Source organism: Doryrhamphus excisus, linkage group LG3 (genome assembly GCF_037039965.1).
Source record: "Doryrhamphus excisus strain RoL-2023G ecotype Guam linkage group LG3, RoL_Dexc_Guam_v1.1, whole genome shotgun sequence".
Lineage (NCBI taxonomy): Eukaryota > Metazoa > Chordata > Actinopteri > Syngnathiformes > Syngnathidae > Doryrhamphus > Doryrhamphus excisus.
The window spans coordinates 1148573-1164356 of NC_136359.1; the positions used below are offsets into that span (position 1 = coordinate 1148573).

At 38.9% G+C, this 15784-nt stretch overlaps 1 protein-coding gene across 1 annotated transcript in view; it reads right to left on the reverse strand.

Annotated features, from left to right (window-relative positions):
- The window catches only part of LOC131127881 (uncharacterized), a 59177-nt gene that overhangs the window by 14458 nt on the left and 28935 nt on the right, over positions 1 to 15784 (reverse strand). Inside the window, exons 8-23 of the mRNA XM_078789414.1 lie at positions 14404 to 14631; positions 11000 to 11141; positions 10766 to 10935; positions 9453 to 9568; positions 9220 to 9383; positions 6678 to 6828; positions 5224 to 5292; positions 5010 to 5099; positions 3820 to 3960; positions 3499 to 3740; positions 3342 to 3427; positions 3237 to 3275; positions 1579 to 1620; positions 1282 to 1408; positions 1097 to 1193; positions 79 to 222 (exon numbers count right to left, since the gene is read on the reverse strand). Coding sequence (XP_078645540.1) covers positions 79 to 222; positions 1097 to 1193; positions 1282 to 1408; positions 1579 to 1620; positions 3237 to 3275; positions 3342 to 3427; positions 3499 to 3740; positions 3820 to 3960; positions 5010 to 5099; positions 5224 to 5292; positions 6678 to 6828; positions 9220 to 9383; positions 9453 to 9568; positions 10766 to 10935; positions 11000 to 11141; positions 14404 to 14631 — 2048 coding nt within the window. The remainder of the gene's footprint in view (positions 1 to 78; positions 223 to 1096; positions 1194 to 1281; positions 1409 to 1578; positions 1621 to 3236; positions 3276 to 3341; positions 3428 to 3498; positions 3741 to 3819; positions 3961 to 5009; positions 5100 to 5223; positions 5293 to 6677; positions 6829 to 9219; positions 9384 to 9452; positions 9569 to 10765; positions 10936 to 10999; positions 11142 to 14403; positions 14632 to 15784) is intronic.

The window sequence follows — 15784 nt, forward strand, 5'->3', positions numbered from 1 at the left end:
ATTAGCCACGATACATGCTAATGCTAATGCTAATGCTAACCAACAGGTGCATGTTTGTGTGTGTGTGCGAGACGTCACCTTGGCAAAGCGCCGGTTGTACTGAGCCACCACGGCGGCGTCGGGGCAGTCCAGCTTGCGGATGATCTCAAAGCTCTGGTTGAGCTGCGTGAAGATGTCCACCACCGAGCTGGAGAAGAGCGCGTGCTCCGACGTGGACTGGAACTGTGGCGGGAAGAGGAACATTCCATTTCGTTTTAGTGGGAGTCATCGCCAGGCAAATAGAAGACAATAGAAGAACTACAAGAACAACGGAAAAAACAGGAAGGCAATACAGAAAAGAGGAAGGAGAAGAACAAGAACAAGGAGGAAGGAGGAGGGGAAAGAATAAAAACGAAGAGGAAAGAAGAAAAAAGACAGAAAAGGGAAAAGGGAGCAAAAAGGGAAGCAAATAAAGGAGGAACAGGAAGCCATTGGAGGAAAAGGAAGAAGAAGACGGGAAGAAAAGTAGGAGGAAGAAAAACAGGAATAAGGGGAAATAATAAAAGAAAAAATAATTAAAAAAAGGAGAGAGAAGGGAGCAGGGGAATGAAAAAGAGGAAAAAAGGGGAAGAAGAAGAGGAAGAAGAAGGGACACAGGAAAAAAGTAGGAGAAGGTAAAACAGGAATAAGGGGGAATGAAGAAGAAGGAAACAATAAAAAAGGAAGAAGGGAGCAGGGAAAAGAAAGAGGAAAAGGGGGAAGAAGAAGAGGAAGAAGAAGGGACAGAAAAAAGAAGAGGAAGAAAGTACAAACAGCAAGAGAAAAAAACAAGACAAAAAAGTAATAGGAAGAATGGAAAGAAGAAAGCGAGGAAGAAGCAAATAAAAGCAGGAAGAAGAATAAAAGGAGGCAAGGAAGCAGGGGGAGGAAAAAAGGAAACAAGATGATGAACAAGAGAAGGAAGAACACAAAAACAGCAAGAAGGAAAAGAAAACCGTAAGTAAGAAAGAAAAAAGAAGAGGAATAAAGTACAAACAGGAAGAGACAAAGAAATAGGACTAATGGGAAGAAGGAAGAGAAAGAGGCAGCAAGAAGGCCAGTCGCCGGCGGTCATTACTCCTTCTCTCTTGTCTCTCTCCAGGGCTCCATGCATGAACTCCAAGGACACGTCCTCGTTCTCCGCCAGCCACGCCAGCACGAACTGCAGGAACCATCTGCAAGAACAAGCCGCAGAACCCTTGGAGACGGACGCCGACTCATGCACTGGAGGAGGCCGGGGGAGGAGGCGGAGCTCTTACGTACGCCGGGTACTCGGGAACTCCGGAGCTGAAGGCGGGAAGCTCGGCCACGTACTCGTTGTAGAGCCACTTGACCTTGAAGTGGAGGTTCATGTAGTCGGCCGCCTTGCACAGCTTGTGTTTCTCGTGCTCTGTGGAACGTTGGACGTCATGACCTCCGCGCTCAACATCCACACAACATCTCCGCCTACTCTGGTGGCACCTCTGGTAGCTCCTCTGGTAGCTCTTCTAGTAGCTCTTCTAGTAGCTACCTAGTAGCTTCTCTAGTAGCTATTCTAGTAGCGACCTCACATCTCCTTACCCGCCTGGAAGTCTATCCTGCGGATACGGAACACTCCGCTCGCTGCCGTGCCACCATCACCACCATCATCATCACCACCATCATCACCACCATCATCACATAAAGACAAATGATAGCATGAACAACACACATGACAATGATGAGAATAATGACAATGACGACATGGGCGGGTGAAGGTGCTGAGGATGAGGATAATGAAAGGATAGTGAGGGTGACCTGGATGATGAGAGCAGAGTGAGGATGGAGAGGGTGATGAGGATAATGAGAGTAATGCCAATTATGAGGATGATGAAAATCATGAGGATATGAGGGTGATGGGGATGATGAGAACAACATAAAACCTGAGGGTGATGAGGATGATGGCGGTGAGGGTGATGCTAATGATGAAGGCGATGATGATGATGAAACACAAGAGGGTGAGGATGAGGATGTTGGTGAGGGTGATGAGAATGATGATGTGAATGAGGATGACGAGGTGAATGAGGATGACGAGGGTCATGAGATTAATGAGGTGAATGAGGTTGATGGGGATGACGAGGTGAATGAGGATGATGAGGGTCATGAGATTAATGAGGATGATGAGGGTCAATGAGGATGATGAGGGTCAATGAGGATGATGAGGGTCATGAGGATGATGAGGGTCATGAGGATGATGAGTCATGAGATTGAGGATGATGAGGGTCATGAGGATGATGAGGTTAATGAGGATGATGAGGGTCAATGAGGATGATGAGGGTCAATGAGGATGATGAGGTTAATGAGGTTAATAAGGATGATGAGGGTGATGAGGTTAATGAGGATGATGAGGTTAATGAGGATGATGAGGTTAATGAGGTTAATAAGGATGATGAGGTTAATAAGGATGATGAGGGTGATGAGGATGATGAGGTTAATAAGGATGATGAGGGTGATGAGGTTAATGAGGATGATGAGGTTAATAAGGATGATGAAGTTAATGAGGATGATGAAGTTAATGAGGATGATGAAGTTAATGAGGATGATGAGGTCAATGAGGATGATGAGGTCAATGAGGATGATGAGGTCAATGAGGATGATGAGGTCAATGAGGATGATGAGGTCAATGAGGATGATGAGGTCAATGAGGATGATGAGGTTAATGAGGATGATTAGGTTAATGCGGATGATGAGGTTAATGAGGGTGATGGCTACAGGGGCTACGTGAGGAGTAGAGAATAAAATATGCCGCCGGACTTTGAGGGTAAAGTGTTGACTCAGCACAAAGCGGAGACAGCGCCAGGATGTACCGCTGTTCTTGAACGCAGCGCAAAACATTCATCAACTAGCAAGACTGAAAAGTTCATGTATCAGCGACACAAATGTGACTCTGTATTAAAAATGAATAATAAAAGCACATGATGAAAAGTACACAGGTTTGATGCGTCAGTACGTGATACCTTTACTAACTTCTTCCCAAAGTAGGACGAGCGACAAAGAAGAGAAGAACATGAGAAGAGATGAAGAATATAGACAGGAAGCTCCCGTAAATATACGCTAACTCCCGTCATAAAGTCTTTTCATCATCGCTAATCTACTGCTTGGTACCACTCAATTCAAACCACACTAATAGTACATGGGGGGGGGGGGATGTTGGGGTAGTGTCTAAAGGGTCAGGCGATGCTAACACGCTAACACCTCACCATCGTTCTTGCGGCAGCGGTCACCGTTAGCCAAAACTGCTGGGACGTTAGCAAAAGATGAGAAGAGCTAGATCTAGAAGAGCCATAGAATGTTCTCCGCCTTACCTTCCAGGGCGTATTTGACGTCCTGAGCGAAGAGCGTCCACATGACCTCGGCGCTGACTTTTCCCACGTTGAGTTCCTGCGGGAACCTGCCATGGAAACGACGGCAAGTGAAAGAAGTGAAAGTGAAAGTAGAAGAATGCAAAGCCATCAGACTGACTGGTTGATGACGGGCGTGTACGAGTTCTTGTCTTCCTCGATGATGGACACGATGAGCGTGATGAGTTTGGGCCAGAAGTCCAGATTCTGGATGCTGGGGCCTTGCTCCTCTGGTGGGCTCTCCTCCTTCTCCTTCTCCTTCTCCTTCTCTTCTTCAGTATCCTCTTCTTCTTCTCCCTCCTCCTCATTCTCATCCTCTCCTTCTCCCTCTTCCTTCCTCTTTTTTTTCTTTGTTGGCTCAGGCTGCAAGAAGAAGAAGAAGAGGATTTACTGGACCAAGATGGCAGCCGGGTCCCAAGATGTCATGGGGGTGTTGACTGACAGCTGGCACGGCAGGCTGGAACTGTCTGTTGAAGAGCTCCAGGCAGTTGTTGAAGATGTACTCGTAGGTGGAGTTGAGGCAGGCCTTCACGCAGTCTCGCACCACCATGGACGCCCTGGGGGGGCTCTGCAACTCCAAAACCTGGTGGAGCACCCCGCAGGCCAGGGAAACATTAGACATGCGCCCATCAGGAAACCCTACCCTACTTAATTGCCTACCTCTGAAAATGCTAACATCGTTAGTAAAATTATGTTAGCATGCTAATGTGCTAACATTAGCATTAGCTAACACCGAGCATGATGCTACTGTCCGCTTAAGTACATATAGATATTTGTGAAAAATTGCAAAAAATGCTAGTGTGCTCATGCTAGCAATGCTAACATGCTAATGCCGCCATGTTAACAGCTAGCACAATTGTGCTAAGCGTTCATATACTGTCAGTGTTTACTCATGAAAATGGCTAAACATGCTACTATGCTAATATTAACACGCTAGCAAGATAGATACTTCATTGATCTCCAAGAGACATTCACAATGCTAACATGTTAACAATTAGCATGCTAACACCAAACATGGTAGTGCTCAAAAAATTAGAATGGCGAAGAATTTAACTATGTCAATGTTAGCATGGTAGTATGCTAACACCTATTATGATAGCATTCATACCCATGAAAATGGATAAAATGCTACTATGCTAATAATTAATTATTAACATGCTAGCAAGATAGATAATTTGTGTCTCCTTATGAAAATAGCAAAATATACTGGTAAGCTAACGTTAGCATGCTAACAATGCTAGCAGGGTAACGTTATGCTAGGTGTTAACCTAGCATAATTATGTCTTCCTGTGAAAAGAGCAAAAATGCTAGGATGCTAACAATGCTAAAATGCTAGTGTTAGTGATCATGGTGTTTGTGTGTCTACCTGTGAAAATAGCAAAAAATGCTAACATTTCTGTTAGCATGGTAGCCTGCTAACACCTCGCATAATAATGCCGACCTATGATTGTTAATGTTAGCAGGGTAGCACGCTAACACCAAGCATGACAGCGTTTATATGCAGGAAAATGGCTAAAAATGCTACTATGCCAATATTAATATGCTAACGTTAGCATGCTAACAACAGTTGGTGAAGGTAATGACAAATAAAAGGTGGCAAATTGAGTACTTGATGAAAAAGAAGAGGTCTACCTTCATCCTGAAGAAGGTGATGCTAGTCAGGAGGTCCACTGTGGACTTGAGGTCACCCAGGCGGGGCTTGCTGCTGGCGGGGAAGTTGTTCTGAGAACGCACACGCACACACGCACGCGTTAAGCGTTTATGCAGTGTGTAATAATCATATACAATAATCATATAGAAGGTAAAAAAAAACAAAACAAAAGCAAAGCCGACGGCGCTCCCTCACCCTGTACATGGAGAGGTCGATGCGAAGGGAATTGTGCAGCTGATCCAGAAGTTTGACGAAGCGATCTCTCTGTTGGCAAGGAAACCACAAAATCAAGGACAAATTGGTGATTATTCAAGAATGGAGGCTAAATGGTGGCGCAGTACTGAGATGCAACCAGTAGAGGCGCTGTGGATTCAGCCTGAACAACTTTTTGCTATTATAACACTATTTAAATGATAATTTTCATATTTAGCTTTTATTGTCGCTGTCAATTAAAAATTTTTACCATTTCTTTTATGATTATTTACTACTTATATCCAAATTTGGACATATTCCCAACTTGTAAATAACTTTTTTTTTGCGGGTGCATCCATTTTTCTTATAAAACTATTTATTACTTGTATTTATTTTTAATAAATACAAGTATATACAAGTCTTAAAATTATTATTATTATTAATTACCTTATTACATTTTGATACACATTTATATTACTTGTATACATTTTAAAATATTTATTTCAGATACATTTTTTCCCAGTATTTGTCATTTTTTAATTTTTATTATATGTTTCTTAGAATTATTAGTTTTTTTTTCTTAGAATTATTATTATTTATTATTATTATTATTTCTTAGAATTATTTTAAACTTACTTGGTCACTATTCACCTCATTTAAACATTTTTATTTATTTATTTCATTTTTTTCAGTATTTATTTATCAATATTGAAATTTTATTATTTTTGTATTTTCCTTATTAAATAAAGAGTCACTATTTGACTTATTTAAATATGTATTTAATTTTCGTAGTATTTTTATGATTTTTTCTTATAATTATTCAAACACTTTAGTATGTACCTTATTTAAATATTTAGTGATATTTATTTCATAAATATTTCTGTATTTTTCAGTATTTATTTTCATTTTGTTATAATAATTCCTATATTATTTACTAATATGATTATTGTTCATTTGCTCCAATGTGAATAATTGTATTGTTCTTGCATCACTTTTGATTGGCCGGCCAAAAAAAGGTGGTTGCTTAGCAACAAGGTCTTTATTTCTTTCTTTCTTTTTTTTTTTTTTTTTTTTTTAAACTGGAGGGTTTCCCTCTCTTTTTAAGCTGGGATAAAAGCGCAAACAATGGCGGCGTTACCTGGCAGCGCAGACGGCACCATCTGCCAAAAACACAACTTTCACTTCCTGTGTGTGTGTGTGTGTGTGTGTGTGTGTGTGTGCGTGCAATGTAACACACGAGCAAACATAAGCTTGGTGTGTAAGGAACATACGGTGACAGCCAAGCTGAAGTTTTGGAAAGTAGAGGGAAAAAAAAAATCTTGTTGCCATGGCGACCAGCAACATCAAACAGGCTCATTGTTGCGAATGCAAACGCCAAACGTGACCCAACCTGCTACACCGTTTCACTTCTTTTTACACTTGAAACATTTCCACCCTGCCCAAGCCACGCCACTCACCCCGAAGTTGGACGCGGCGAACTTAGCCGGGGCCGAGACGTTGGAGGTGGCCGTGGGGTGCGCGTAGAAGGCGTTGATGTTGGCCAACAATGTGCTCATCACCGCCGGCACGCCTGGCAACATGTACTTGGACGACAGGCAGGAGAAATGTCTGAGGACGCACATGAACGCCGCCGTCATCACGGAAGCCATCTTTCATCTTTCACTGCATAAGTGCACACTTGCATAATTTCACTTTCTCGTTTCAGTGCCTTAGTGCACACTTGCATACGTACACTTAAGTCTTTCAGTGCATACTTGCATACTTACACTTACGCCTTTTGAGCGCACTCGTGTGTCTTTCAGTGCATAAGTGCACACTTGCATGTCTTTTACTACATAAGTGCACACCTGCATAATTTCACTTTGACTTTTCAGTGCATAAGTGCACTCTTGCATAATTTCACTTTGACTTTTCAGTGCATAAGTGCACTCTTGCATAATTTCACTTTGCCTTTTCAGTGCATAAGTGCACACTTGCATAATTTCACTTTGCCTTTTCAGTGCATAAGTGCACACTTGCATAATTTCACTTTGCCTTTTCAGTGCATAAGTGCACACTTGCATAATTTCACTTTGCCTTTTCAGTGCATAAGTGCACACTTGCATAATTTCACTTTGCCTTTTCAGTGCATAAGTGCACACTTGCATAATTTCACTTTGCCTTTTCAGTGCATAAGTGCACTCTTGCATAATTTCACTTTGCCTTTTCAGTGCATAAGTGCACACTTGCATAATTTCACTTTGCCTTTTCAGTGCATAAGTGCACACTTGCATAATTTCACTTTGCCTTTTCAGTGCATAAGTGCACACTTGCATAATTTCACTTTGCCTTTTCAGTGCATAAGTGCACACTTGCATAATTTCACTTTGCCTTTTCAGTGCATAAGTGCACACTTGCATAATTTCACTTTCTCTTTTCAGTGCCTTAGTGCACACTTGCATACGTACACTTATGCCTTTTGAGCGCACTCGTGTGTCTTTCAGTGCATAAGTGCACACTTGCATGTCTTTTACTACATAAGTGCACACCTGCATAATTTCACTTTGACTTTTCAGTGCATAAGTGCACACTTGCATAATTTCACTTTCTCTTTTCAGTGCCTTAGTGCACACTTGCATACGTACACTTATGCCTTTTGAGCGCACTCGTGTGTCTTTCAGTGCATAAGTGCACACTTGCATGTCTTTTACTACATAAGTGCACACCTGCATAATTTCACTTTGATTTTTCAGTGCATAAGTGCACTCTTGCATAATTTCACTTTGCCTTTTCAGTGCATAAGTGCACACTTGCATAATTTCACTTTGCCTTTTCAGTGCATAAGTGCACACTTGCATAATTTCGCTTTGTCTTTTCAGTGCACACTTGCACATCTTTTAGTGCATAAGTGCACACTTGCATATTTACACTTAAGTCTTTCAGTGCATAAATATAATTTTGCATGTCTTTCGGTGCGCAAGTGCCCACTTGCATACTTACACTTACGCCTTTTGAGCGCACTTGTGTGTCTTTCAGCACATAAGTGCACACTTGCATGTCTTTTACGGCATAAGTGCACACTTGCATAATTTCACTTTGTCTTTTGAGTGCCTTAGTGCACACGTGCATGTCTTTTAGTGCAAAAGTGCACACTTGCATACTTACACTTCAGTCTTTCAGTGCATAAATGTAGTTTTGCATGTCTTTCGATGCGCACTTTGATACTTACACTTATGCCTTTTGAGCGCACTTGTCTGTCTCTCAGTGCATAAGTGCACACTTGTGTACTTACACAGCGCATAAATGTAATTTTGCACAAGTGCACACTTGTGTACTTACACAGTGCATAAATGAAATTTTGCACAAGTGCACACTTGTGTACTTACACAGTGCATAAATGAAATTTTGCAAAAGTGCACACTTGTGTACTTACACAGTGCATAAATGTAATTTTGCACAAGTGCACACTTGTGTACTTACACAGCGCATAAATGTAATTTTGCACAAGTGCACACTTGTGTACTTACACAGCGCATAAATGTAATTTTGCACAAGTGCACACTTGTGTACTTACACAGCGCATAAATGTAATTTTGCACAAGTGCACACTTGTGTACTTACACAGTGCATAAATGTAATTTTGCACAAGTGCACACTTGTGTACTTACACAGTGCATAAATGTAATTTTGCACAAGTGCACACTTGTGTACTTATACTTTGTTATCTTTTGAGTGCATAAATGCAGTTTTGCATGTCTTTTAGTGCATAAGTGCACTCTTATAGTGCGTACTTATACTTAGTCTTTGGGTGCAGGCTTGAGTAATGACACTTTGTTGTCTGAGCGCATAAGTGCACACTCCGGTACTTATACTTATTTAGTCTGTTGAGTGCATAAGTGCGTTCCATAAGACCGAGAGAACGTCATCATTTCCAAGATCATGCTGGTCATAGCTCACGGCAGCCCCGCCCACCGAACATCTCTCCCACACTTCCTGTCCGGCGCGTGTATGTTTACGTACGTCATGGCCTGGTAGATGGGCTCCACGCCGTAACGCATGGCGAACTCATCCACCACGTCCTGCTGCACCTCGTCAAAGTAAACCTTCCAGGCGTCGTCGCTCTGCGCCAAGGGGATCTTCACCACGCCGCCCCCCTCCACGTCCGTCACGTAGTGGAAGACGTTCTGCGACGACACGGCGCACGTCAGCGCGTCGGCACGTACGGCCGGCAGAATAAGATGCTTTGCGGTTACCTCGTGGAGGCACGTGTACTGCACGTGGTACGGCGCCACCTTTTCCTCTCCTTCGATCTCCACGCTGATTTGAAGGCGAATGGCGCCCGAAACCGCCGACTTGTCGGTTCTCTTTTCTGGAAGCGTCCACAGAAGAAGAAAAAAAACACACACAGCAAACTGCAGCTAAAAACTTTGTATACGATCGTAACCATGGCAACAGAGGTCATTGTTAAGGCAAAGGGCTATACTATTTTTGATGACAAAAATATTAATGGGAAATATTGATTTTTATATATTTTATTTTTAATTAATATTTTAATACATTTGTAATTATATTATGATGTATAGATTTTCATTTTTGTCAATTAAATTGTTTTAGTATTTATTATTATTAAAGTATTTACACTGACATATTTTTAAAAATAAACAAAAATTATTGGTAATTTTGATTTTTTTATTCACTTATGTATTATTCACTATTTTATTATTATTGGTTAAACTTAATATATAATAAAATGACATTTATATATGCGTATATATATATATATAAAACATTTTATATGTCAATATTATATAATTTGTTTAATTAATTATAGTTATTTCCATTAATCCTTCAACATATTACATTTAAATATTCTATTCATTTATTTTTTTATTTAATATATATGTTAATATATTTACATTACATTTCTGAATATGTTTGTATTCATCTTTTGAAATTTTTTTTACATTAAAAAATGTAGTTATTTAAATTAAATTCTCAATATTCAAATTTTAAATTATACATTATTTTTTTATTTTATTAATATTTTATATATTATTTATATATTATATTTACATAATTTTATAAAATGTTCGTTAAAGTATTTTGTATTCTAATTATTAATATTCTAAAATATAGAAAAATATATGAATGATTAAAATGATACAGCATATCATAGCTTATTATCAATCAATTAATTATATGAAAAAATATGATATTATTTCACTAAATATATGATATAAATGTCTTTTTTATATTCATTTATTTGAATAAAATGTTGTGAATATATTTGTATTTAATTTATATGACATATCAAATGAATAATAAATGAAATATTTTTAGGGGCCAGTTGATTAGGTCCCCCAAAGCAGAGGTGCAACTGTTGGCGATTTATGAATATGAATATTTTCTAATATTACGTGGAATCCACGCCTCCATGGCTCTCACGCGAGATGTCATTGTCGCAGCTGTACCTAATGAAGCGACCCGTCCACATTGATGCATGTGCCCAGGTCACCATGGCAACCCACACAAACCCGCAAAGCAAACCAGCTTGGGCTGGGCGTACCCAGGTTGTACCAGACGTCCATCTCCCCGCTGAGGGTTCGGACCTCGATGATGCTCTGGCCCAGGAAGTCGTCCGACTCCCTCTTCAAGCGCTGCTTCACCCTGGACTTGATGTCGTCGTCCTCGTCCCAAACCCGCAGCTTGACGCGGTCCGACGAGTTGTGGCACTCGCTGTGGGAGACGTGACAAGTGGTCACACGGCGCACGGGGGACGCGGGCGGGTACCGGGACTTACAAGCTGAACTTCTCCTCCCAGACCGGGTTCAGGTTGCCGTAGATGGTCTTGGTCCGCTTCTTGGTCTTGCCCACCTGGATGGTGACGTACGGGTCGCTGGAACCCGTCCTGTCCTTGGCCTGGAGACCCTGGGCGCTCACCACTGGCGCACACACACAGGGACAATGCTACCGTGCTAATTACGTTAGCACAACAAACACTTTGACTTCCTGCCATGACATTCCATGCCTTTGTGCAACACACCATGCATACTCCACATTTGCAGCTAATCATTTCAACTGCAGTTTTAGCAAACTTGTTTCCGGAAATGCTAATTTGATTTAGCTTTGCTAAAGTGCTTCCCAAAATGGCAGTCTTTTGACGTTTGCTAACATTTTTCCTGAAATGCTAATTTGCTTTGAGTTTTTTCACGTATTATTAGGTTCCTGAAGTGCCACTTTCTTTCGCGTTTTGGTTAGCATGTTTCCAGAAATGCTAATTTGATTTAGTTTTGCTAATGTGTTTCCCAAAATGGCAGGCTTTTGACTTTTGCTAACATGTTTCCTGAGATGCTAATTTGTTTGCTAGTTTTGTTAGCATGTTTCCTGAAATGTACATTTGTTTAGTCTTGTGTAAACATGTTTCCTGAAACGCTAATCAGTTTTGAGTTGTTGCAAACTTGTTTCCAGAAATGCTAATTTGATTTAGCTTTGCTAAAGTGCTTCCCAAAATGGCAGTCTTTTGACTTTTGCTAACATGTTTCCTGAAATGCTAATTTTTTGCCAGTTTTGTTAGCGTATTTCCTGAAATTTCTTTCGCGTTTGGTTAGCGTGTTTCCAGCAATGCTAATTTGATATCGTTTTGCTAATGTGTTTCCTGAAATGCTAAACGGTTTTGAGTTGTTCCAAACTTGTTTCCAGAAATGCTAATTTGATTTAGTTTTGCTAATGTGTCTTTTGACTTTTGCTAACATGTTTCCTGAAATGCTAATTTGTTTGCCAGTTTTGTTAGCGTATTTCCTGAAATTTCTTTCGCGTTTGCTTAGCGTGTTTCCAGTAATGCTAATTTGATATCGTTTTGCTAATGTGTTTCCTGAAATGCTAAACGGTTTTGAGTTGTTCCAAACTTGTTTCCAGAAATGCTAAATTGATTTTGTTTTGCTAACGTGTTTCCTGAAATGCTAATTTGTTTGCCAGTTTTGTGAGCATATTTCCTGAAATGTACATTTGTTTAGTCTTTTGTAAACATGTTACCTGCTAATGCTAATTTCTTTTGAATTGTTTCGTGTATTGTAAGGTTCCTGAAATGCAAATTTCTTTCGCGTTTGGTTAGCGTGTTTCCAGAAATGCTAATTTGATACAGTTTTGCTAACGTGTTTCCTGAAATGCTAATTTCCTTTGAGTTTTTTCGCGTTTTGTAAGGTTCCTGAAATGCAAATTTCTTTCGCGTTTGGTTAGCGTGTTTCCAGAAATGCTAATTTGATTTAGTTTTGCTAATGCGTCTTTTGACTTTTGCTAACATGTTTCCTGAAATGCTCATTTCTTTTGAGTTTTGTTAGCATGTTTCTGAGATGCTACTTTGTAACCAAAATGCTGTCTGCACCACATCAGACAGACGTAGCGTGTTTGTAGCGCTAGCCGGACAAGCAGGCTAAAGGCTTGATTATGTCCTTCTATGATGATTGATTAGCGGTGGGTTGATATCCATGCTAGCCTTTCAAACGTATTTCCTAGTCATTTCTAACTAGCATGCCGCACTCGAGCAGCAGGACTGACGGATGATCTCAGCATGAATGAAATTTCAAAAAGCGCGAGCCCGACTGATGTCTCCTCCTTGACAAGGTGTGATGGCTGCCATGGCAACGCCGCTGCCGCCACACGGGACCGTGTGTCTGGTCGCTTTGGTAACGCCGACTCTGGCGGATTCTCGGAAGGCAGCGAGTCTGTCTTTTGTATTTGTTAGCTTCCTGGAATGCTAATTCATTTCAAGTTTTGTTAATGTCTTTCCTGACATGCTAACTTTCCAGGTTTTGTTAACGTGTTTCCTGGAATGCTAATTTGTTTTATATTTTGTTAGCTTCTTGAAATGCTAATTTACTTAGAGTTTTGCTAACATGTTTCGTGACATGCTAACTTTCCAGGTTTTGTTAACGTGTTTCCTGACATGCTAATTTGTTTTGTATTTTGTTAGCTTCTTGAAATGCTAATTTACTTAGAGTTTTGCTAACATGTTTCGTGACATGCTAACTTTCCAGGTTTTGTTAACGTGTTTCCTGGAATGCTAATTTGTTTTGTATTTTGTTAGCTTCTTGAAATGCTAATTTACTTAGAGTTTTGCTAACGTGTTTTGTGACATGCTAACTTCCCAGGTTTTGTTAACGTGTTTCCTGGAATGCTAATTTGTTTTATATTTTGTTAGCTTCTTGAAATGCTAATTTACTTAAAGTTTTGCTAACATGTTTCGTGACATGCTAACTTTCCAGGTTTTGTTAACATGTTTCCTGACATGCTAATTTTTTTCAAGTTTTGTTAATGTCTTTCCTGACATGCTAACTTTCCAGGTTTTGTTAACGTGTTTCCTGGAATGCTCATTTGTTTTGTATTTTTTTAGCTTCTTGAAATGCTAATTTACTTAGAGTTTTGCTAACGTGTTTCGTGACATGCTAACTTCCCAGGTTTTGTTAACGTGTTTCCTGAGATGCTAATTTATTTCAAGTTTTGTCAATGTCTTTCCTGACATGCTAACTTTCCAGGTTTTGTTAACGTGTTTCCTGGAATGCTAATTTGTTTTGTATTTTCTTGAAATGCTAATTTACTTAGAGTTTTGCTAACGTGTTTCTTGACATGCTAACTTTCCAGGTTTTGTTAACATGTTTCGTGAAATGCTAATTCATTTCCAGTTTTGCTGACGTGTTTCGTGACATGCTAACTTTACAAGTTTTGCTAACGTGTTTCCTGACATGCTAACTTTCCGAGTTTTGTTAACGTGTTTCCTGGAATGCTAATTTGTTTTTGTATTTTGTTAGCTTCTTGAAATGCGAATTTACTTAAGAGTTTTGCTAACGTGTTTCGTGACATGCTAACTTTCCAGGTTTTGTTAATGTGTTTCCTGACATGCTAATTTATTTCAAGTTTTGTCAATGTCTTTCTTGACATGCTAACTTTCCAGGTTTTGTTAACGTGTTTCCTGGAATGCTAATTTGTTTTGTATTTTGTTAGCTTCCTGAAATGCTAATTTACTTAAGAGTTTTGCTAACGTGTTCCGTGACATGCTACCTTTCCAGGTTTTGTCAACGTGTTTCCTAAAAATCGAATTATTTTCAAGTTAGGCTAACGTGTTTCCTGACATGCTAGTTAGTTTGGAGCTAGTCAACATGTTGCCGATTTTGAGATGTTCTACACCATCTCCGTGGAGAAGTCCCCTACCGTTGATGGTGATCCGGGCGGACCACTTGGAGGTTCCATCCAGCACGTTCTGCTTGATGTTCTTCATGTGCTGGCCGTGGAGCATCCTGGTGACGTTGAAGACCCGGCGGATCTCCTCAAATATCTCCGGCTTGTTCCTCTCGCGTATCTTCATCCTGTCCTTCATAGCCGTGATGATGTGCTGCGTTCGGTCCTCCGCTCCTGTCTTGGAGCTCTTCTCCGCCGCTCCTGAGGAAGACGGAGGTAGGGTGAAGACGTTTTTTCATCGTTGTGACCAGGCATCGTGATCCCATCAACGTAACCCTTAACCTTGACCTCCACTCAAGAAACAATCACGTTAAAATTTAAAAAATGGGGGTTTTGGGACCCCCTCCCCTTCTTCCTCATTTCCTTAACAGGACACCTTCAGAAAATTCCTCTAAAATTATCTTTGTACATACATATAATATGTCGATAATAATCTATATATCTATAATATGTCTCATATTTCAAAAAATGTTACGCAAAAACATACATTTGCAAAAAATAAAGACTGTAATAAAAGAACAAAATAAATACAAATAAGAAATATTTAAATAAGTTTACAAAATAACAAAAATTAAAATTAAAAAAGTAAAATTACTTAAATAGGTGTACAATTTTTAAAAATAAATATAAATAATTTATAAATAAAAACAAAGAAATAAACAAAATAAATAAAAACAGACCTAAAACCATAAAAATAATAAAAACTAAAGTTTAAGAAAATTACAACGTTAAATGATTTTTAGAAAGTGTAATTTTTCAAAATAAATCAAAAAATATTTAAATTAAAAAATCCTACAAAATAAAAAAAATAACTTAAGTGTAGAAAATAATGAATAAAAGTGTTAACTGATTTAAGTAAGTGTACAAAATAATTACAATACTTACACATAGAAATTACGTGTAAAAGAATAAAAATGACCGAAATAAAAGCATCAAAAATAATAAAATATATAAATAATTATTGTAATAATAACTACAAATAATAAAGAACAAAAACAAATAATGAAATGACTTAAGTGTAAAATTACAAACACATAAAAAGTAAAAGCATAATTTTTTAAATTACCAAAATCCCTTAAAAGCATGCCAAAATAATAATAAATAATAATAATAATAATTAAATGACTTAAGTGTAAAAATACAAACACATAAAAAGTAAAAGAATAATTAAAAAAAATTACCAAAATCCCTTAAAAACATGACAAAATAATAATAAATAATAATAATAATAATTAAATGACTTAAGTGTAAAAATCCAAACACATAAAAAGTAAAAGAATAATTTAAAAAAATTACCAAAATCCCTTAAAAGCATGACAAAATAATAATAATAATAATAATAATAATAATGGGG